We start from the raw sequence: 24,658 nt of genomic DNA on the forward strand, positions 1-24,658 counted from the left end.
GTAACATTTGTGTGCGTGTGCGTGTGTGTATATGTGCGTGCGTGTGTGTGTGTGTGTCTATGTGTACCTACCTTTCTGTCTGTGCACATTGATAGGTATGTGTCCTGCCAGTGAAAGAACTTATTAGTGTTGCATCCTAAACTTGCACATGGAACTACCAGTTTCCTCTTCGGTCAGTTACCACAGTTTATAACATTCTCAATAATGACTTCTGCCCACCCTTAGCTATCAAACTTCTACATGATATTACATCTTATTCTTAAAGGAGTCAAACCCCATCCCCAGTGCTTCACTCTTGCAGGTAATAAAGACTCGTTTTTTAAGTTAAATCCCACTGTCTGGATCTCCATCCCATTTAACGTTCACTGTCCACTCTCATCTCCTGAGAAATAACTGCCTTACTGCTTAGTCTTTGATTGTCTGCATTTGGCAGCATCCCCCATGGACCCCATGGAGGGTATCCTGCACTCTTTCCTACAGTTTTTCTCCTCTACCCCATTTTACTCATTTGTAGAACTAAGGTTCAAGTCATGTACTTTATTCGGGTTTACAGCTTCTCCTTCTCTTCACTCCGTACTGCTGTCCCTTACAACCTACTTCAGATGTAAAATAATCTATTCATCCTCCTCAGGCTAGAATGCACCAGAGAGAAAAGAAGAGGAAGAAATTGCAGACTTTTCTCTTTCTGTTACAAATGTCAAACAAACATTACAAGCAGTGACTTTTAATTTCATGTTTGCTGCAAACTTTTTCTGTAAATGTTGATTGTACTGCTATGATGCATTTAAAATGTAGAGATGATGATTTTGAGTACCGTCAATGTAAATTTGTCAAAGTTATAGCAATGTAAATTTGTGTCAGCACTTCAGTGCTACATTGTCATGTTGTCTTGTATGTGTCACTGTATGACCCAGGAAAAGGGGCAGTATGACCAGCCTAGTTATTGTGTAGACAGTTCAGTAGATAGATGGGTAGATAGGTAGACAGATAAGGCAAGCAAGCAAAACCCAAAGTCCTCTGTAGACTTTCCTTTGAAATTGATCCACTAACAAATGTGTTGTACCGCTTGGAATAAAACCGAAATAAATTCTATACCAGTTTTGTTGTGTTTTTTTTAACTTAAACATAAATGCCATGCATTCAGTAGTACTATCACACACAAAGGTGACATGAAGCATAAAACAGCTGGTCTTATTTGATAATTCTCAGGAGTAAATTGTTAGGTACTTAAAACATCTTACTATGAGACAACTTTCTACCACTAAGTCTACCTGAGAGGAGAGCATGGAGATGTGCAGCCATTAAGGAGTCCTTGTAGACAGTATAACAGCAAAGATGGAGCATGGTCATGGGTAGTGTTAACAATCCTCTTAGGCAGAGTTTTGGCACATGTGTTAATTCAGTTAGTAACTGAAACAAGCTGCAAATGCATCCTCCTGTCTTGATATAATGTAAGACTTACTGCCACAGATTCCCAGAACTATTAGATCAAGAAGAAAGTTGTGGCTATAAGCTTCCTGGCTATGCTTTTCACACACAGCACAGCTCAACAGATAGCAGCGTGGGTGGCAGCCTGTTGTGGGTGCTGCTGCTTAAATAGGTAGTGAGATAAATTAGGCCAGGAATCTGGGTGAAAGTACAAAACATGAATTAAAACACCAGTGATGAATTAACGAAAGCACCTCATTGCTAACAGTCGTAGGTTATTCACTAATAGTGGACACAGCCCATCAATCCACTCTGAATAACTTGTGAGTTTGATATGCCTTGCTGAGCCTTTTGGCAGTTCTAGCCAATGTTAACCAGGTTGAGTTCCTAAGCCCTTCAAATGTAAGCACTGCATGAAGGAGAGCAAAAAAATGAGGCTCCTTAAAAATCTGCTTACCTAATTTAAAAAGAGGGTCTAAACTCTCTTTTTCTAACCACTTTCTTCAGTTTCAAGGCTCCAAGTGAAGAAAGATAGATATGCCCCACCTACCAAAAAAAAAAAAAAAATCGCACCCCCCTCCCCCCCAACATGGTGAGGCCCATTGATAAATATTTTGAAAATTGTTGTCAGCATTGGAAAGAAGAGTTCAGACATACAGTACAGAATTCAAAAATGGATAAATGGAAAATGTTAAGGAGACAGTATGTAATATGCATAGTAATTTAATTGCACCATATTAGGTTGATGCGCATCACCATCCCCCAGCTGGTATCACCCCATCCAGTTAGAGTGTAGATAACCCAGAAAGAGCACAAAGCAGTGGCAAGGTGGGGTGACTGCTAACTGGTGCAACTGTCAAGAATCTAAATGGCAATGCTTAGATCTGCTCTGAACTACAACAGAATGGCGTTAAATATACTGATCCCAAGGATATTGCCAATATCCCGGCAGATCGATTCAGTGCCAACTTCACCCCCCTCTCACCCCCTGAAGGGCCCATCTCAATACCAAAGGATTGCCAAATTCCAGCAATCATGGCTACACAGGTAAAAAACACACTGTTCAAAGCTAAGAATACAGCATCCATGGGAACAGACGACCTCCTAGGTTGTGTACTACATGAACTACAAAATTAATTGGCACCTCACCTAAGTGTCATGTTTAATCATAGCCTCACCTCAGGCTTCATGCCCAATGAGTGGTGCACAGCTACAGTTATCCCACTCCACAAGGGGGGATCCACTTTGGATCCCGGGAACTATCATCCCATCAATATGACGAGCCTGATCTGCAAAGCCATAGAACACATTATCATGGAACTTATAAACAAAAAAACAAATAGATGCCAGTGAAATAGAACCACAAAACGAAAAAGTCACTGGGAGCTCACCAATAAGAGGAATGAGTTGAAGGTGTTTAATGAAGCACAAACACAACGTAACCCTGTTCTTCAGTATATTCTGTTACGTTGTGTTTGTGCTTCATTAAACACCTTCAACTCGTTCCTCTTATTGGTGAGCTACCAGTAACTTATAAACAAAGACATTGGCAACCCTCAAACACTGGACCCTACCCAGTTTCATCTCGTAAAGGGTTGAACTTGTCTCCTCAAACTGATTGACTTCTTCGAAGCAGTCTCCAGAGCCGTAGACGAGGGTAAGGCGGTCCACACAGCCTATCTGGACCTCGCCAAGGCCTTTGACACCTATCCCTACTCTGGAATCATAGATAAACTTACTAAGCTGGGCATTAATCCATACATCACTCGATGGGTTGCCAACTGGCTTACTGACAGAACCCACACTGTAAAAGTAGCCGACTCAAAATCCAGCTCCAGACAAGTGACAAGCGGAGTACCTCAGGGTTCAGTCCTGGCATCGCTCTTGTTTTGCATGTACTTCTCTGGAGTACAGACCAGCTCTAAGGGACTCTGGCTAACAAAGTTCGCAGATGACTGCAAACTGGGAGCCATTACTTAATCTCCAAATTATGTGGATGTTGTACAAAAGGGCCTTACAGAAACAGATGCTTGGTGCCAGAGCCATGGGTTCAAGCTCAATGCCAAGAAATGTGTAGTTATCCCCTTGGGGGAAAAACATGTACCATGAATTACCACATAAGTGGCAGTACACTAAACACCAAAAAGTGTGATAAGGGACTTAGGGAAACAGGTGGACAGTGGTCTTACCTTCGATAACCACATAGCCACAACAGTCAGGAAATCCTTCTATGTGGCACACCTCATCACGAAGGGCTTTTCATCCAGAAAAAAGGATGTCATTGTCCCACTGTACTCATCCCTCATTAGACCCATTATAGAGTACAACGCTACGTTTGCTATGTACCTCACAAGACATCTGCAACAACTGGAAAGGCCACAGAAATATCTCACTAAAAGAATCACAGGCCTAAAGCAGATGCCCTATTCTGACCGTCTAAGAAAACTCCAGCTGTATTTTGTCGCATATCGCCTACTCAGAGGCGATCTCTGCTTAACATACAAGGCCATGTCAAATCCAGTGCTGTTGGACATGCTACACTCAGAGAAATCCCAATACCTCAGAGCCACACGCTCCAGGGATCTAAACCTGGTCATCACAATGAAAAAACATGCTGGAGGGATAGGTTCCTGACCCAGAGACTCCCCATACTCTGGAATAGACTGCCCATACATGTCAAGCTGGGCTCCTCTTTGGCCCTCTTCAAAAGGAACCTTGACGATTGGATGGGAGGTAGGAAATTCACCCCGGGGATCATGTCAGTCGTCCTTGCTAGACAGGGGACTAGGGAAGTAAATATTCTGGGAAGAAATATCCAGGAAAATTGTTATGGCTAGGCTTGTATAGGCCTAGGGCCGATAGCCTAGTACCAACCTATGAACTTAACTGTAACTTTTGCTTACTGAGATGGTTCTGGTCACAATCACTTTTTTTCAGAGGCAGACTTTTAAGTCCATCAGTATCAGCTGGGTATGGAGGATTTTGCTAGTAGGTATTTTTGGTACTTTATTCTAAGCAGTGGTAGCCCATTTTAAAGTATTAGATTTAGGTATTTGTGCACTTGACTGACTCGGTATAAGCCTTTTTTTTGGTAGACCAGCTTTGAACACCTAAAAACACACATTTTTTGTAGAAAGAGACTGCAGTTCCTTAGCGGTAGGGTGCAGATGGCACTGCTGGTTTGCATTAGACACCTTACCTTTGGACTACATTGGGTGCCAGGCTCACCAATATGGAAGTGTTTGGTAAAGTGTTACTTCTGAGAGTTACAAAGCTCTCTCTTCACCTGAGATTTATTTATTTATTTATATTGGGCTGGGGTTAAGGGAGTGATGTGTCACAGTTTTTGTACTGTGACAGTTTGCTCTGAACATAGTTCTCCAGCTGCTGAAATGGCACTCTGCTTTGCTCAGCATTACCTTCCAGCATAGTGTGAACTGATCTGGTAGTATTTTTCACATTTATTATGAGCTGCGGATGAGCTTTATCTCATAATATCCTGTAATCATAGGTTTGAGTCCGTCTTCCTCACTGACTTGATGTGTGACTTGGAACAAGTCGCCATCTGCTCCTAGTATAATTCTCCTGAGATACTCCTCAAATTGAGCTTTTTTTCATAGTGAGTTTATTCATCTAACAGATAAGTTTGAAAAAAGATATGTATGGTTTGCTAAGCAAAGCTTCATGTGCTCTGCAATGTTCTTGTACTTATTTAATATTCCTTGTTAAATAATGTATATCTCTAGCTTAATTTTTTAAGTACATTACCATTTTTCTATCTTTTGTTAGGATATTTTTTCTGACTGTCCAGAAGCTTTCCAAGTGTACCAGCAGAAACGACATGCATTGAAGGAGCAGCTGGCCTTGGCCAGTGCTAAAGGGGAAGAAAGTGCAGTTCTTAGCCTACAGGTAAGAGGAGGTAGGCTGTGGGGTTTGATTCTCTACATATTGCTCGTCATGTTTCCTGCTTGCTGTGTGAATACAAACAGCAGTACCGTCATTTGCCAAATGTGATCTTTAAGTGTGTTTAAAAAAGTGAGCATTTTCTGCTAACCTCAAAGGTCATTTCATGGTTTTGCTGGTGCTCTTAAAAGTCTGTTATGTCACTTTCATTTATGTGTTTAGTAGTTGTGATTGTTTCACTTTGGTACTGCATGAAACACCCCCACAGTTTAGGTGGGTGTGGTGACCTTCAGTACACACGTCAACCTATGTCTGAAGAGGGTTGAGGTTAGATTGCTATTTCAGGTTTGTTGGGACCTCAAATCGTATTGAGATACCAAGCGTTACATGGGCGGAAGCAGTAGCTTATAGATGCTGCTTAGCTGAGTATGAGTGACTCAACAAAACCTTATGATGGTGATAAGTTAAAATGAAAGCATTCTTTCAGCATCTGTGTTTGCTTGTAGGCCAGTAAAATGCAGCTGTTAATGCAGTTTACAGTGTCTCTCCTTGTAAAAGTATTCACTTTTTTACACTCGGCTCATAATACAGCATGTACTTTTGGGGGATTGTCTTATAAAAGGCACCCACAATTGCCCTTAACTGATGAGATAGTGTGGAATAAGTCTGAGCCATGACACAGTTAACAGTGCTCCTTCCTCTCTTCCCCAGAGTTGCAAGTTCAGTCCTGGCATGTGGCGATTGTGTTGGTAAAAACTGCATGTTCTGCATTTGTGTGTGTGTGTGTGTGTGTGTGTGTGTGTGTGTGTGTGTGTGTGTGTGTGTGTGTGTGTGTGTGTGTGTGTCCGCGAGTGCACATGAGCTTTCTCCAAGTCACTGTAACAGATTGTACTTCATTTATATTGAGGACTGTTTCTGCTCAGGTCTCCTTCTGTAAAGAATCCGTAGTCTCCACAAGACTAAACTAGTTAACAAGATGAAATTCAAAGTAGTAATAAAGAAGCAGTTTTCTTCTATTTCTGGTAACCATCTTGATGAGAAACAAAGGTCCCTTGGTACGTAGTGATTAAGTGTAAACGCGGCTGTTGATGTCTCAGCCAGCTGCTTCTGTCAGCATGACAGGTTTAATATTCCTCACCCCCATCTCCACTGATGCATCCCGGATTCAGTTTGTCATAGCTGTGAATTTCCTGAGCTAGAAGGAAAGCAGTATGAGTTTTTTATGCTGCCTCAGTCAGATTTTATCTGCATTAATGTTCCTGTATGAAATGCATTCTGGGACAGAGTTTTACTTGCATGCAGAGACTTGACTTGTTTCTCTAGGACTTCCTAATCGGCTAGACTTTTTTTTTTTTTGATTTACCCAGTGTCAGTTTAAGATGAGACAGGAATATTCTCTGCTACTTCCCACGAGACTTGTGCAAGCTTTTGAGCAAATGACGTCTACTACTAAACAGTACAAAATATGTCACAGAAAAGAATGCATGGACTAGTTTAGTTGTAAGAGCAGGAGATGTGAATCAGCAAGGCATTTATTTTGTACAGGAAGTTCAGAATTTAGTAGTGTAACAAGGAAATATTTGGGATTTTTCCCAAGATCTTCAGCGGGCATATTGCTTCATTTACATCATCAGACATTATTTGACATATTCCGTGCTGGGATGGGGTGGATATTTTACTGTTGGTAGTGGCCCATGAGACATGAAATCAGCAGCTCTGGGGTCAAATAAGGATCTTTGCAAACGCCTGATGAAGGAATGCCTTTCAAGAGGTAGAGGTAGAACTGCACAAGCTGGGTTTAGCCAAAACACTCCCTTGTAGCACCTTACTGAGGTATACTGACCCTAACCCTACCTATGCCCTTTACCCCAGCCCTACACATTAAAGTGCTAAACACTCTTTCCCTAACAGTAACACTAAACAAGATTCTTCTACTTCAGACATACAAAAACCCAAGCATACTGACATGTCTGTCCCTTTCCTCAGCCCTTCCTCTGACCCTAATGTACAATCCCTCACATATGTAAACACTTACTCAACCCCAGTCCCAAAACATTTGTGATAAATTAAAGTTTTGGCAATACCGCCATCACCCACTTAATCTCACATTCCGCATCGCATGCTTTGGTGATTCAAGCACTCAACAAAGTGCATTTGATGAATTCTGTTGTCAGAAAATTCTTTGAAGAGAATGTTTGACTAAAACTACTGTACCCATGTGGATATGTAAATATCTATTTGTGATAGATATATATATATATATATATATATATATATATATATCTATATATCTATATCTATATATCTATATATATCTATCTATATATATATATATATATATATATATATATATATATATATATATATATATATATATATATATATATATCTATATATATGGGTCGAAATTACACTATTTCGAAATATGATAGTAGTGTCCCACTAACGCGAAAGTGCACTCCAACGAAAGTGCACTTTCGCAAAAGTCACTAGAACGAATGAAGGGTTAGGGCTTGGGTAATGGATAGTGGATAGCTAGTAGGGCTATCCACTATCCTTAACCCAAGCCCTAACTCTAAGGTCCATCACTACCGCACCACAGTGCAGGAAATTGTATTTCCTCCACTGAGTAGTAGTTACGGACCTATTTCCTGTACTGCGGTACGGTAGTCATGGACCTTAGGGTTAGGGCTTGGGTTAAGGATAGTGGATAGCCCTACTAGCTATCCACTGTCCTTAACCCAAGCCCTAACACTAAGGTCCGTCACTACCGCACCACAGTGCAGGAAATGTCCCGTTCGACTTAGTGACTTTCGCAAACGTGCACTTTTGCGTTAGTGGGACACTACTATTGTATTTCGAAATAGTGAAATTTCGATCTGTGTATGTATGTTTGTGTATATTTACCTATGCAGACCCACATACAGAAAGAGAGCATGTGTTTCATTAATTATAGCCCATTTCAGTGACTCAACATATGGTTGATGAAATTTCAATGACTGAACAATGCAATAAAATAAAAAAAAAAAAGTAGGGTACATGTTTCCCTGCATCCCCACAACCCTGCTCATTTACGCGTACACCATCTCCAGGACTGTACAACAGAGAGAAAAAGTAAAAAACGTTACTCACTGCTGATGATCTGGCACCAAAAGGCCTAACATATTCTTATAATAATCTTGCCTTTGTGTTTTGCCTTACCTGTGAAAAGGACTGCAGTTCAGCTCCATCACCTGCATGAAGTTCAGTCAGACAGCATAATAAGTCTCTTTGCATTTATAAATCAAAATAAAGGCCTTTAAGTTCACAGAATTTGCAGTGCAGTTTACTGGCCTAGTAGCACATATGCCTGCAGGCAAATGTGATTATTTTAGCCAGCTGGAATTGGATTGCTGAAAAGTCGACTCTAGAAAATTGTACAGGCTGGTTAGTATTTTGATAGCTTCTTGCAAAGTCCACACCCATTTTATTCTATCAGGGCAGTGGCCACATCTGCATCCTTCTTCAAAAATGCATCAGTAGATAAGTTTGTACAGTTGGCAGTTGGCCAAGCCTCAGTACCTTCATCAAGCACTACTAATTGGACATCAGAGCCAGGGCAAGTTCCTCCTTTGGGGCTGTTTTGGTCAAAGGGATGTTTGCCTATCTTTATTAGCAGCAGCTGGGGACTCTGTTGTATGCATTAACAAAGAAAGACCACCCTGTTGTCACCAGAAGTTGTAGAATGCAGTATGTGTATGAGGCAACAGTCTTTTGGGATCTGCACTTTATTATCCACACAAAGTATCTGATGTTCTTTTCATGCTTGTCCTTATCGAATGTGCATTGATATTATAGTGTTTCATTGCTGTTACCTGGGTAGGTGCAGTGTCTTATAGTGCATTATTCAACACTGTGATAGCCACTTTCTGAGGATAAAACATAACTTTTATTACAGTACTTAAAATGAGCTAGTGTTTTGGCTTACTTGCATTCTCAAGGTTTTGAAGATATGATAAAATAATATACTTTCTGCTTCTAATAGGCAGCTAGTAGCAAAACGTCATGACTTTAATCGACTCAGTTGTGGAAAGGTATTTTACTAGGGTAAGAACTTCGTAATTAATTCATTATTGAAATACTTATTCTGTAGAGTATCAGTATCATTGTTGTCGTCATCATCCTCATCAATCAATCCCCCTTTTTCTCATTTTTATATGGGGTTGAGTTCGCTGCATCAGTTGTCTCCTATTCTTTCAGTTCAGTGCCAATGTCTACCTTCTATCACGGTCATTCCCCCCTGTCTCAAATCTTCTGTAATGCAAATCATACATCCCTTGGCTGGAGTCCTTGTTTCCTCCTGCCTTCTTCCTGTCTCTCTCATATCTGCTTTACACACTTTCTTCTGCTTTCTTGTATATGTAACAAACACCCACATAGTCAGTGAATCAGACAAGGTGAGTCTATTTTTAAGGAGGTGGGGCTGACAGTGATAGATGTCTTTTAATGTTGCCACCAGGTTTATAATGTCCCAAGCTCTACTCCCTTATTCCAATGGAGAACAAGGTGATGAATGCAGTGGTAGAAATAGCACTGCAGGGTTAACTTATGCATACCCAGTGACTCCCCTTCTTTTGAAAACCATTCAAGGAATTCAGCAGTTAAAGTCCACTCTTTTCCTATTGGTCTCTTACTTACATAGACAGGTGTGGTTTCCCATTCTGGCTCCACACCCTCTGGTGGGACCTTCAGATTTGTACTATTTGTTAACCTCACATTCCTGACTATCATAGAGTTAGAGTAGTCCTTAGAATGAACCTATCTTTCATGCTTAAAGCTGAAACTGAAGCCAGTCTGAACAAGTCCATCATTATATCAGTTTTCTTTCCTAACCACTCAAACAAAGGAGAATACTTTCTCCATCCATATTAGCAAAAGTAAAGAAATTTAGGATTGATCAGCTGTTCATTTCCTTTGCACCAAAATGAAATGAGCCTCCAGTTATTCAAAGTCCCCTTCTCTTGATGACTTTTGAAATTGTATTAAGATTTACTTATCAAGGGCAGTCACAATTAACCCTCACCTGTTGAGGCCTATTGTACCAGCGCAGGGTCTATATCCGCAGCCTTCCTCAGAAGTGCATTAGTAGATACATTTCTACAGTGGCCACATGGCCAAGTGTCAGTACATGTCCTTCCATATCACTGTTGGAGCATTCCTGACATAAGGGATCTCCTGCCAAGGATAGCCCAACATCCAGCCAATACACCAAAGCCTTTAGAATGTATAGACATACATCTCAAAACATGGGGCATAAAGGTGACGTATGGACCGAAGTACCCCAGAACTTCTTTGCTATAGGTTAGAATGCCATCATTAAATGTTGTTCTGAATGCTCTTATTTTGTGCTGGTTACCAAGTCGTGTTTCAGATAAGTGTCCCACTGGGGTTTCTTCTTATCTTCTTCTGTTTTTGTTTTTTGTGAGTTTACTTCATCCAGAAAGAGAAAATGTCTGTGTGGGAGGCAGATTCCCTATAAAGGTCATCACGAGCAGTCTCTTTTTTGTTTGGGTGCTTCTCACAAACTTGCGCAGTGTTCTATCTGCCAAATGTTGTCCCTAAGATCCGATGTAGTCATCTCTCCTCCTTGTCTATTTATCTAGAAAACCAGTGTCTAAAGTTGTTGACACAGGGTGCTATGGCAGAGTTTTCCCATCCTGACAGTCAGCCACCTCCCAAGAAAAAAAACAAAAAACTTGGGTTTGATTCAACTGCTGTCCAGCCTCCTCCAGATACCACTCTTGAGGCTGGTGAAAATCCAGAGGATCGTACAGTTGTTGCTTCAGATTCCTCTGCCACGACCGTGTCAGAGGATGTCATGGATCTGACTTCTCGCATATCCTCAGAGGCTTTACAAATGTCTGCTCCAGACATTGAGGAGAGAACCTTGGCTGATTGTATCTGAGGGACCAAGAGAGATTCCACAGATTCTAGTTTGGGAGGGGATTTCTACTACATTGATAGTGTCGACAGAGGTCCAAACCTCCCAGGGTTCAAATGGATGTTCCTCAAAAGAAAAAGAAACATGTTTCCCCTGCTGTTAAAGATCCCCAGCGTTAATCGCAGAATTTTACTCTGGGATTGTTTAATGCTTTGATGGCATTGAAGCCTCCTTAAGGAGTCTCTGTGCCTGCTCCTCCATGGTCATCTTCACCTCTTAAGAGGCGTAGGGAGCAAGAGTCCTCTAATGAGGATTTGGATTCTGGGAAGAGTCCTTGACATACTCTTCTCAGATCCCTTCTCCTTTGGATTGTGGTTCTGAGGAAGAGGATTCTATTACTCCAGATTCTCCCTTAGAGGAACTCTGTTTTGGGGACACCATTTATCATATAATGGAATATTTCAAGTGGGACTGTTCTCAGGTTTCTGATATTCAGAAGAAATATTATGAACCCCTCCATATGGAGTCTCCCAAACTCTCTGCTGTTCCTCCAGTCCTGGGTGCCCTCTTAGATACCTTTGCAACAGCCTCTGTTACCCCTGATTCTCAGCCTCCAGGTCCCAAGAAACATGATAGATTTTACAAGGTGCCAGGTAATTGTAAGTTTGTGTATAAATGTCCTTCTGCTGACCCTTCTGTATTGCCTGTCTCTAGTAGAAGGCAGAAGCTTAGAAGGTTTGTCTAAACTACTTCCTTCAGACAAAGAGAGTAGAGCCATGGAACATCTAGGCAAAAGGTTTATACTGCTGCCACCTTTGCTTTTAGGGCTATTAATTACAAGACTCATTTGACTAGGTATGCTTTACTCCTTTCTCAAGCTTCTTATTTCTGACCTTCTGAAGGGAAAGTGTTGGCCCTTTCCTTGTTGGGTTCAACCTCTTAAGTGGCTCAACATTCTGTTAAGTGTAGTTATGATGCAGCTGATGCTTTTTCTAGGGCTGCTACATTTGGTTTTGTCGTGAGGTGTTGATCTTGGCTTCATCTTCAGCCTTTACCTGATGACTTAAAGCTAAATTGTTGGATGCTACTCAAAAAAAAAAAAAAAAAACTGTTTGGTCTGCTGCAACTGAACTTTTTAAGTTCCTCGATATTAAACGTATATATTTTTTTATATATTTTTTCTTTCATCTTGAAATTCCAGAGGAATTATCCCTCCAAATCTGCTTTTGTTAGCCAATCTCTCCTTCCCCCTAAAGGTAAAAAGGGTTCTAGGTATGTACCTCCAGCTAAGTGTACTCAGACTTCTACTTCTCAGAAGCCTCCTTTTCAGAACAAACCAGGTTCCAGCTGATAGTTTTTGTCCCCTTTTTCTTGGCCAGGTTCCCTTGCCCTTTTGTATTTCCCTGTCCCTTCCCAATTGGTTAAGGGTCATTCAGGACCATTGGGTTTTCCATCATCTGCCAGGGATATTTCATGGTGTAGAAATCCCCCCAACCTTTCTGGGTATCCCTCAACCTCCACAGGAACACCTTCTTTCTTTCCAGAGGTGCTTCAGGCTGTTGTGGCCCAGGGCACACTTCACATTTTCTCTACCCAGGAAGGGAAGGGTTTTTATTCCAGGATTTTCCTGGTCCCCAAGAAGGAAGGCTCCTGGAGACCCATTTTGGACCTCTCTCAGCTCAGTACCTTACTTAAAGGTCCCCTCCTTTGAGATATTGTCCCGTCAAACCTTGCTCCTTCTTCTCCAGGCATTCATGGTGTCCCAGGACCGCAAAGATGCCTACCCTCATATCCCCATACATTCCCTTTTCAGTAAGTTTTTGCATTTCTCTGTTTCTTGCTTGCATTTTCAGTTTTCTGCTTTGCCCTTTGGCCTCTCTACTGCCCTAGTGGTATTCACCACGTACTTGTCTCCTGTCACTTTTTTCCTTTTGCAGGATGAGAGTAGTTCAGATCTTTCCTTACGTAGAGGACCTGCTCATCCATGCTTCATCCCCTGAAATTTTGCTTCAGGACCTTCAGTTTACTGTTTGCTAGTTACAAAGCTTGGGGTTTACCACAAACTTTCAAAAATCAGTCCTGGTTCCCTTATAGGATGCAGACCATTTCCATGCTGGATTCCTGCCTCCACCCAAGGCCCTCTGTCTGATTGCCTTTTTCCAATCTCTTCTTCCCCTGGCCTCAGTCACACAAGACAAGGGGTCTCTTATCCACTGTTCATCTGTGGGTGATCGGGTTTTGATCCCTTTTAGGCATCTGTTTTCTGAGGACATGCTTTGGATTCTGCAGAGGACCAGGAAACCCACTGCCAGGAAATCATATTTGTTCAAATGGAAGAGATTTTCTGTCCGGTGCCCGTCTCGTAAACAGGATCCCTTTTCACTGGGGATCCGTCTGGTTCTGTCTTATTTGTGTGAATTGTTCCAGGCTAGGTTAGCATATTCTTCAGTTAAAGCTCACCTCTCAGCTATCTCTGTTTATCTGCCCTTGATTCCTCCTTTAGCCTGTAGGATTGAGGTTAAGCAATTTCTTAAAGACGTCCTTCATATCAGGGCTCCCAGGAAGCCTATTCCACCTTCTTGGGATCTCAGTTTTGTTCTTGAAAATTTGACTTGGGCTCCTTTTGAGCCTTCAGCTTTATTGCAACATTGCATTTTTAAGACTGTTCTTCTTTTGACTCTTACTTCAGCTAAGAGAGTATCTGAGCTTCAGGCTCTTATGCCTGTTCCTCCTTTTTTAGTTTTTCACAAGGACAGGGTGTCTCTTCGTACCAATCCTTCTTTTATGCCCATGGTATTCAATGAGTTGTTTCTTAGCTTGTCTATTAATTTTCCCTCCTTTTTCCTTCTCTGCAGTCTGCTAGTGAGAAAGTTCTTCACACTTTGGATTTACATAGACCGCTCCGCTCAGATATTATTTCATTAAGACAAAGGCCATTCGCAGATCTCAGCAACTTTTTGTTTACTTTCATCCCAGGTCTTTGGGTTTCGTAGTTTCTAAACAAACTATCTCCTCTTGTATTTATAAGGCTGCTCCTTTTTGTTATTCTTTTCATGGTAAATGTCTTTCTTCCTCTGTAAAGCCTCATTCTACCAGAGCTGTTGCTTCCTCTAGTGTCTTTTTCAAAGGACTGGATACCAATTCCATCCTTGAGGCTACTGCTTTGACTTGTTTAAATACCTTCATTTAATATTACAAGTTGGATGTTGTTCCCAGTGCAAGAGCTGGCTTTGCCAGAGCTATCCTTCCTGATTTTGTACACGGCTCTTCAGTGCATTCCTCCTCCCAGGTTTCCCCTTGAGCTTTTGTACTCTCCCTTATGTCAGTAATACTGCCACAGTGATATGGAAGAACATAGTACAGTTGTGTAAAATCATACCATAACAGTAGATGTCCTTCTCTTCAATGTTGCAGTACTCACAACCTCTCTTGTCCCTCTTCTTTGCTCTGTTCTGTTTCTCTTGCCTTACTGGCCAGGGATCCTTCTTTTTACCTCTTTCTGGATACACATGTTCATTGTGGTTCCTATGGACATTCTGTTCCTCCTGGGGCTTTTCAGATGTTCTTCATGTTTCACTGTTGCAGTCATCACACCTGGGTTGTCTGCCTGCAGGTAGCCCTCAGTCGGCCCGAATACCAGAGTCCTAGGATTTCTGCGTCAGATGCTGTCACTTCTTCCATGACGTCAGGTCGTCAGGGATATAAAACAGGCAGCTGACGCCATTACATCAGTCTTTCTTTCTGAGAAGGAGCGTGAAGCAGAAGCAGTTCGAAAGTGGCGGTCGGCCGCTACCTGAAATTTTCATTTTTCAAGTTTCAAACCTGAAGTCTTCTAAAGCTAAGTACCCCGTTGGGGATTCTTTTTTCTTGCTCTAACCGATGTCAGAAAAAGTTAACAATTGTCTTGCCTGTGGAAAGATAGTACCTCACAGAGATTTTCATTCTTACTACGTCACCTGTTTAGGCCCAGACCATGACGACCCTCGCTGTCAGTTTTGTGCCTTATTTAACACCCGAACCATTCATTGTCGGGCTATTTTTGTTTCTAAATTCTTTCACTCTCGTTCTCCGTATTCCGAAATGGCTTCTGTAAGCCATCCGACTACCGATCTTCTGAAAAAGCGCAAAGATTAAGACAGATACAGACCGCATAGGTCAAAAATTGCTGATGAAGCTTCCGTTAAGCTAGTTGCCAGTCCAACAGCACTCAGTGAGGCACCTTAGCCTTTGATGCCCGCTTCTTCAGATTCACAGGCCTCTGCTGAGACCCATTCAGAGTCCGGTAAGCCACGAGATGCTTCTTCGACTATGGAACCTATGGATGTCTCTATATGGATGGGTCCAGAGCCGCTGTGCAGGCACCGACTTCTGAGGGTGTATTCTGACCTACTGATATTCGCATTAAACCGACAACTTCATTTTTAGCTAAAACTACCGAGTTTCTCAGGCCCAGAGTAACACTATGCCTAGAAAACTGATGACCAAAGTGCATGCTCAAGCTCCCATGCCTCAAAAACAAATGCTTAGAATGGCTGAAGACCTTATCACCCTAATTAAGGGAAGCCAGCCTTCCTCTGCTAAGAGACAAAGAATTTAGTTTCTTTCTGATTCTACAGACCCAGGAGTGCAATGACTCTGACCCTTCTGATTACCAGGACATACCCTTATCTACCTTTTGAGGATTCGTATACAGAGGAATCCATTCTCTCTGCCTCCCCTCCATAGGATTTTTCTTTTGGTGAAACCTTGCATACTTTAAGAGAGCATTTCTTCTGGGAATGCCAGGATTATCCTCAATCCAAAAAGGGACTCACAGAATTTTTAGAGTTGCCTCAGCACAGGCCCCTAGCTATACCCTCTGTCCTGGATGTTGTAGATGATGTCTTTATGGAATCCAGTCTTACTGCAGACACTTTACCACCAGCCCCTAGAAAACCTGACAGGTTCTACATAGTACCTGATTCTCAGAAATTTCTCCTTAAGAATCCTGCTGCAGATCCAGAGACCATTTCCCAGGAGCCTAAAGTTATTAAGGCCACTACAGCCAAAAACCCTACTCCTTCAGACAGGGATTCCAGAGCAAAATCTATGCAAACTGTTAAAAAATTCTTACAAGTGCAGCCACCTAGATTCAGTAGGCATTGGCCTACAAAAAACTGGTCCTTTCCAGCCCCTTCCGCCTTCTCAGTTCAAATCCAGGGGAAACAGACCACCAAGACTACAGTCTCAGGGTATGCAGAGATCTAAACAATGGAGTGCTCCCACCTCAAAAACAGAGAGAGGCAAGCCTTATGGTAAAAGTTCACAATGACTTGTCAATTTGCCTTCCCAGCCCTGCCCATCTACTTGCGCCCCTAGGACGAAAACTTGCCCTTCATGCCAAAAACTGGATTTCCATTACGCAGGACCGATGGGTTCTAAACATTGTATCCCAGGGCTACAGATTCTACTTCCTTTCTCTGCCAACCCCAAGCGGGTTTCCAGACCTTCCTCCAAACCAGTGGGCAGAGGCTCAAAAGCAAGTACATTCCCTCCTCAATGTCAGGACTATTCAACCTGTTCCAGTAGAACAAAGGGGACAGGGTTTCTACTCCAGACTGTTCCTGGTGCCCAGAAAAGAGGGTTCTTGGTGCTCAATCCTGGATTTATCAATTCTCAACACCTTTCCTGTGGTCCAAAAATTCAAAATGCTAACCTTGCAACAGCTTCTCCCTATGCTAGCCAAGGATGCCTGGCTAGTCACCCTAGACTTAAAATAAGCCTATCTGCACACCCTCATAAAGGAGTCTTGCAGGAGATATCTCCGCTTCAGGGCAGGCTCTATGCACTATCAGTTCTCTGCACTTCCCTTTGGCTTATCTACTGCACCCAGAATATTCACAAATTGCCTGGCTCCAGCCATTGCATACTGCAGGCAGAGAAATATCCACATTTTCCCATACTTGGACTATTGCATGATACAGGCGGACAGTCAGGAATTACTACTTCAACACCTGGCATTTGTAAAAAGACTCCTATCTTCATTGGGGTAAAACCATCAACAAAAAGAAATCACAACTGGTGCCCAGTCAAAAAATTGTATTCCTGGGAGCAAGCTTGAACGCAGCTTCCCAGATGGCCTTTCACACTCTGGACAAACAGACCTATTTGAACAACTACTTCAAACACATGGCCACCAAAACCCAGCTATCTGTAAGGAAAATACTGCAAGACCTAGGGTTCATGGCCTCATGCATTCTGCTAATTCCATATGCAAGACTGCATATGAGGAAACTTCAGTGGTACTTAAAAAGTCTTTGGTGCCAACATTCTCAGAACCTGGAAACAGTCATTCCAATCATTCCTTGTCTAAGGGCAGAGTTCCTTTGGTGGGCAGAAGCATGCAACCACAACAAGGGACTGACTTTCACTCAACCCCTCGCTGCCCAAACCCTGACTACAGACACATCAGACTATGCATGGGGGGCTCACATGGCAGGCAAATGCATTCAGGGAAAGTGGAGCCCAGGACAAATTCTCCTGCGCATCAATCAAAAAGAGATGTTAGCTGTACAGTATGATCTGACAGCCTTCAAGTATCTAATCGGACAGCTGTTGATAAAAACCAAGACCACAGTTATGTGGTACATAAACAAGCAGGGGGGGAACCCATTCTTACCCACTCTGCAGGTTAGCCATGACCCTGTGGAACGCAGCCTTGAGCAACCAAGTGCATCTGCAAGCTTGGTTCCTGCCAGGCAGTCAAAATTCACTGGCAGATGACTTAGGCAGAAATCTCCTGGACCCACATGAGTGGAAATTGGAGCCCAACACCTTCAACCTTCTAATCCAGAGGTGGGGGACACCGGAGGTGGACCTGTTTACCTCCCCGAGAACCACCAGTTGAGCATATTTTGCACCAGGAACCCTCACAGCAGGGCCTGGAAGGTGGATGTCTTATCCTTCAAATGGGAAAACCTCTTAATTTATGCCTTTCCCCCTCTCAAAGGTACTACTCAAGACTAGACAGGACAGCCCAAGGCAATTCTTATTGCCCCAGATTGGCCACGCCAGCACTGGTACCCACTCTTATGCAGTCTGACAACAGCGGCACCCTGGCACCTTCCATCAGACACCTTGGGTCTTGGGACTGGGTGATTTTAACTACCCTGCCATTAACTGGGAAAACTACTCATGTCCCAACACCTTTGCGCAACGGTTCTTGGAATTCATAAATTCCAATGCCCTGGATCAACTAATCCATAGTCCCACCAGGGGCTCCAATATCCTAGACCTGGTCATTACCAACATGGGAAATCAATGCTCCATACCTATGGTCACCCCCTCGTTAGTCAGGTCTGACCATAAGCTAATCACCCTTAACATCCACATCCCACCCCACCCCAGTAAAGAAACCACCATAAAAACTTCTCCAAAGCCAACTTCATGCTACTCAAGTCAGTGACAAACTTCATAACACCCATGCAGACACTGAAAGTTCAACTGCTGAATCCTACACTAAGGCACTACATCCACTCATGCATGAATCGTGCCATCCCAAATAGAACCAAAATGCTCTCATCCAAAAAAGGAAGCCAATCTGGTGGTCCCCTGCCATAAACAAACTTTACAACAAAAGGAAGAAACTTTTGCAGAAAAGAGGAAAATCCCAGGATGCAAAACTCCTTACTAGCCTCAGTAAGAAACTGAGATGCCTCATAAAATCCTCCAAAGCTAGTTACGAAAATAAAATTGCCAAAGATTCCAAAGACAACCACAATGCATTCTATAACTATGTCAAGAATCTAAATGGCAATGCTCAGATCTGCTCTGAGCTAAAACAGAATGGCATTAAATATACTGATCCAAAGGATATTGCCAATATCCTGGCAGATCGATTCAGTGCCAACTTCACCCCTCTCACCCCTAAATGGCCCATCTCAATACCGGAAGATTGCCAAATTCCAGTAATAACGGTCACACAGGTACAAAACACTCTCTAAAGCCAAGAATACAGCATCCATGGGACCAGATGACATCCCGGCTGTGTACTACATGAACTACAATATGAACTGGCACCTCACCTAAGTGTCATGTTTAATCACAGCCTCACCTCAGGTTTCGTGCCCACTGAGTGGCGCAGAGCTACAGTTATCCCAATCCACAAGGGGAATCCACCTTGGATCCTGGAAACTACCGTCCCATCAGTCTGACAAGCCTTATCTGCAAGGCCATGGAGCGTATTATCATGGAACTTATAAACAAAGACATTGGCAACCTTCAAACACTGGACCCCACCCAGTTTGGGTTTGTGAAGGGCCGATCTTGTCTCCTGAACCTGATTGACTTCTTTGAATCAGTCTCCAGAGCCATGGACAAGGGTAAGGTGGTCCACACAGCCTATCTAGACCTTTCCAAAGCCTTTGATACCATCCCCCACTCTGGAATCATAGATAAACTTACTAAGTTGGGCATTAATCCCTATGTCACCCAATGGGTTGCAAAATGGCTTACTGATAGAACCCACACTGTAAAAGTAGCTGACTCCAAATCCAGCTCCAGACAAGTGACAAGTGGAGTACCTCAGGGTTCAGTCCTGGGGCCGCTCTTGTTTGGCATCTACTTCTCTGAAGTACAGGTCAACACTAAGGGACTCTGGCTAACAAAGTTTGCAGATGACTGCAAACTGGGAGCCATTATTGAATCCCCAAATGATGTGGCTACTCTACAAAGGGCCTTACAGAAACAGATGCTTGGTGCCAGAGCCATGGGCTCAAGCTCAATGCCAAGAAATGTATTGTTATCCCTTTGGGAAAAACATGTATCCATGAATTACCATATAAGTGGCAGTACACTAAACACAGAAAGTGTGGTAAGAGACTTAGGGACACAGGTGGACAGTGGTCTCACCTTCGATAACCACATCGCCACAATAGTCAGGAAATCCTTCTATGTGGCACACCTCATCACGAAGTGCTTTTCATCCAGAAAAAGGAGGTCATTGTCCCACTGTACTCATCCCTCATTAGACCCATTATAGAATACAACCCCATTTGGTATGTACCTCTCAAGACATCTGCAACAACTGGAAAGGCCTCAGAAATACCTCACTAAAAGAATCACAGGCCTAAAGCAGATGCCCCACGCTGACCGCCTTAAAAACTCCAGCTATACTCTGATATCGCCTACTCAGAGGCGATCTCTGCTTAACATACAAGGCCATGTCAAACCCAGAGCTGTTGGACATGCTACACTTAAAGAAATCCCAATCCCTCAGAGCTACACGCTCCAGGGATCTAAACCTTGTCATCACAATAAACAAAACATGCTGGAGGGATAGGTTCCTGACCCAGAGACTCCCCAGACTCTGGAATAGATTGCCCATACATGTCAAGCAGAGTGCCTCTTTGGACCTCTTCAAGAGGAACCTTGACGATTGGATGGGAGAAAGGAAATTCACCCCAGGGATCACGTCAGTCGCCCTGCTAGACAGGGGTCCAGGAAAGTAAATAATGTGGGAAGAAATAGCCAGGGAATTGTTATGGCTAGGCTTGTATAGGCCCTAGGGCTGATAGCCTAGTACCAACCTATGAACCTATGAACCTTCCCTCATGTCTCAGCAGGAGGAAAAGATTTTGCATCCACAGCTTCAAACCCTAAACCTTGCAGCCTGGCTTAATCCCTGAATACTACACCAGCAACCCTCAGCATGGACGTCATTCTTGAGGCCAGAAGGCCTAGTACTAGAAAATCCTATGCTGAAAAGTGGAAAAGATATTGCTCTTGGAGTCAGTCTCAAGGAAAGGACATAGCTGTGCCCTCCTTACCTCAAATCCTCGATTACCTAGCAGAGCTACTCCACAGAGGTCTATCCTTCTCCTCCATTAAGATTCATGCCTCTGCCATCTCAGCTCATTATAATACTGAGCCACCTCTTTTCTCTCACCCTCTCATCAAACAGTTTCTGAGAGGGGCTAACAACTTAAGGCCCCCTAGGAGAGCACCCATCTCTGCCTGGGACCTTAACTTTGTACTGGAAAAGCTCATGCTCCCCCCTTTTGAACCTGCAGCTTCAGCAGAGTTAAAATTCCTTTCTTGGAAAACAGCCTTGCTTTTAGCCATAACCTCAGCTAGAAGAGTGTCTGAGTTACAGGCACTAATGGCTGTGGAACCCTTCATTATTTTCCATGCTGACAGGGTTTCCCTCAGGACTAACCCGTCCTTTGTACCTAAGGTTGTCGCCAGTGTGGCTCTAAACCAAGCCATTGTTTTGCCAATCTTCTTCCCTAATCCTCTGAATAAAGAGGAGAGGATCCTGCACTCCTAGGACGTGCACAGACAGCTCAGGTTCTACCTTGACAGGACTAAACCGTTCAGAAATTCTGACTAACTGCTAGTCAGCTGTGCTACAAGGGCAGAGGGCAAGGCCATTTCAAAGCAAACCATTTCCAAATGGATAGCACACTGCATCCATTTCTCCTACAAGCACCATGGAAAACCTACCCCACAGGGGATCAGAATACATTCCACTAGGACTACTTCCACCTGTACAGCATTTCTCAGGGGAGTCCCTACCAGGGACATTCTGGAAGCTGCTACGTGGAGTTCTGTACACACCTTCACCAAGCATTACCACTTACCTATTTTTTCTAAATCCAAAGCTGAATTTGCTACAGCAGTCTTGCAAGGCCTGCTAGCCAGCCCTAACTCCTCTTGAATGGCTCCACCCTTCCTCAGCTTTGGGAATCAACCCAAGTGTGATGACTGCAACAGTGAAACACAAAGAATATAGTACAGTTGTGTGCACTTACCATAAATGTAGATGTTCAAGTGTATTCACTGTTGCAGTCCTGGTTTCCCTCCCTCCAGCCCACTGTTTTTCTCTCCTTTCTACCTATCCTCTATATGGCCATTTTTTATGGCAGGGGTATTTACTTTTTACTGGTGGTGTTCCACAGTATATACTATCTTCCTATTTGGGGGGCTCCTGACATCTGGGACAAGAAAAACTGATGTAATGAAGTCGGCTGCCAGTTTTATACCCCCGAAGACCTGATGTCATGGAAGAAGTGACAGCATCCGATGTAGAAATCCCAAATCTCTGGTATTCGGGCCGACTGAGGGCTACCTGCAGGCAGATAACCCAAGTGTGATGACTGCAACAGTGAATACACTCGAACATCTACATTTATGGTAAGTGTACACAACTGTACTTTCTGAGGTATGTACATCTGTATGTCACTTTTATGATCTATGCCTTGTGTGAGGAGCATAAATGTGACATATGATTATAAATTCTAAAGGCTTTGGTATACTTGCTGGACGTTGGGCTATCCTTGGCAACAGATCCCTTATGTCAGAAATGCTCCAACAGTGATATGGCAAGACATGTACTGACACTTGGCCAAGTGGCCCCCAGTAGAAATGTATCTACTAATGCATTTCTGAGGAAGGTTGCTGATATAGACCCTGCTCTGGTACAATAGGCCTCAACAGGTGAGGGTTAATTGTGACTGCCCTTGATAAGTAAATCTTAATACAATTTCAAAAACCATCAAGAGAAGGGGACTTTGAATAACTGGAGGCTCCTTTCATTTTGGTGCAGAGGAAATGAAGAGCTGATCACTCCTAATTTCTTTACTTTTGCTAAAATGGATGGAGAAAGTATTTCCTTTTGTTTGAGTGGTTAGGAAAGAAAACTGATACAGTGATTGACTTGTTCAGGTTGGCTTCAGTTGCAACTTTAGGCATGAAAGATAGGTTCATCCTAAGGACTACTCTGCCTCTATGATAGGCAGGAATGTGAGGTTAACAAATAGTGCAAGTTTGAAGGTCCCACCAGAGGGTGTGGAGCCAGAATGGGAAACCGTACCTGCCTAAGTAAGTAAGAGACCAATAGGATAAGAGTGGACTTTTAAGTTCTGAATTCCTTGAATGGTTTTCAAAAGGGGAGTCACTGGGTATTCATGAGAACCCTCCCTCATCCCTCTTCTTTGCTGTGTTCTGTTTCTCTTGCCTCACTGCACAGTTTATTTAAAGAGGTCTAAGCTGAAATATGGATAAAAGAGTTTAGACCACACGTTTTGTCTGTTAAGTCTCCTTACAGAAATGTAATGATAACAATGTTTAAAATGACTTATAAAAAAATGGAAAGACATCTGATGATGGTTCTAGCTGAAGAGAGGAGGTTGGTAAGGCAAGACACACACACACACACACACACACACACACACACACACACACACACACACACACACACACCTTACTCCCATGTTCAGACTACACTGTTTCTTCATGTTAATGGAGTACAGACTGTCCTGTGAAATGCACTGGTTGGTTCATGGTAAGATATAACAGAGGGGCTTAATGTGTATACTTAAGAAAAGGAATTTGTATATATAAATAGAAATATTTGTGACACTTCAGGACGGCCAAGTCCAAGGGCATAATTTCATCCAGAAGAAGAGTTCAGTATAAAAGAATTAAATGCAGTAATATGAGGAAGTTTTTTGTTTTCTTATTGGCAGTTGTGAATTGAGTGATGTATTCATCAAGAAGGTGAAATACTGAAACAGAGCGAAAAAATTAAAGGTTGTATGCTGGGGATTGGAGGTTATAGGCCAGCTGTCAGTAAGACCACTATCTTTCCACATTAGATGGGGAATTGAGGTAGGCCTACAATCTGTCAGAAATATTTTTAGTGCCTTTCAGTACATGTATACTAAATGTGCACACAGATTTGCTCTGTGCTTGTATAAAAGAGTAGTCTTCCCTTTCTTGTTGAATTTCTATGCATAGAATTTCTGTGCATAATCATGTTTTATACAGAAACCAGGAATACATATTTTGTCCGTTAGGACAATCCGACCTATTCAACCTGCCTGATGGCTTTTTTCTATTCACTACTGCCTTCTCCCTCTTCACTTCCACTGCAGTCTCTATTTTCCTCTGCCCATGCCTTTCTCATTATTTAGGCCCACTTGTGTTTTCACCTGCTTCTGTTGGCAGGCTTTTCCAAGAATATGGTAGTCTTTCTGTAAACACATGCTTCTTTACACCCACCCCGCTGCCGTGTGCCATATCTTCCTCTTGAGCACCTTTTGTTCTACTCTTAACCTTACAGAGTTCTTTGTTTTCACATTCTGATTAAACATCACTCAAAAGGAAGCGTATTACGCCAGCAGTCACTTTGAAATAGCTTATCTTGTTCAGGCACACAGCAGAGGAGCATAGGGTTTCACTTAACATGCTGTAATTAAATGTGCAGGTAAGAACATGCTTGCAAAGTACTTCAGAAGCTATTTTATGGTTTGTATTGCTTTGGTCATTGCTAGTTACTTCACCTTGGCTCACTTCTATTTGCGGGTGGAGAGGGACATTGTGTTCTGCATGCATATTTCTGATATTTTTCAACCAGTTTCATTCCTA

General features: G+C 42.8%; 1 protein-coding gene across 2 annotated transcripts in view; it reads left to right on the forward strand.

Annotated features, from left to right (window-relative positions):
- Window positions 1–24,658, forward strand: part of NAB1 (NGFI-A binding protein 1) — a 324,965-nt gene that overhangs the window by 210,908 nt on the left and 89,399 nt on the right. For both annotated transcript variants that reach the window (XM_044075187.1, XM_044075188.1), the window contains exon 5: window positions 5,218–5,337. In XM_044075187.1, the coding sequence (XP_043931122.1) occupies window positions 5,218–5,337 (120 nt within the window). The remainder of the gene's footprint in view (window positions 1–5,217; window positions 5,338–24,658) is intronic.

This window comes from Protopterus annectens, chromosome 6.part0 (genome assembly GCF_019279795.1).
Source record: "Protopterus annectens isolate FY-2018-M chromosome 6.part0, PAN1.0, whole genome shotgun sequence".
Lineage (NCBI taxonomy): Eukaryota > Metazoa > Chordata > Ceratodontiformes > Protopteridae > Protopterus > Protopterus annectens.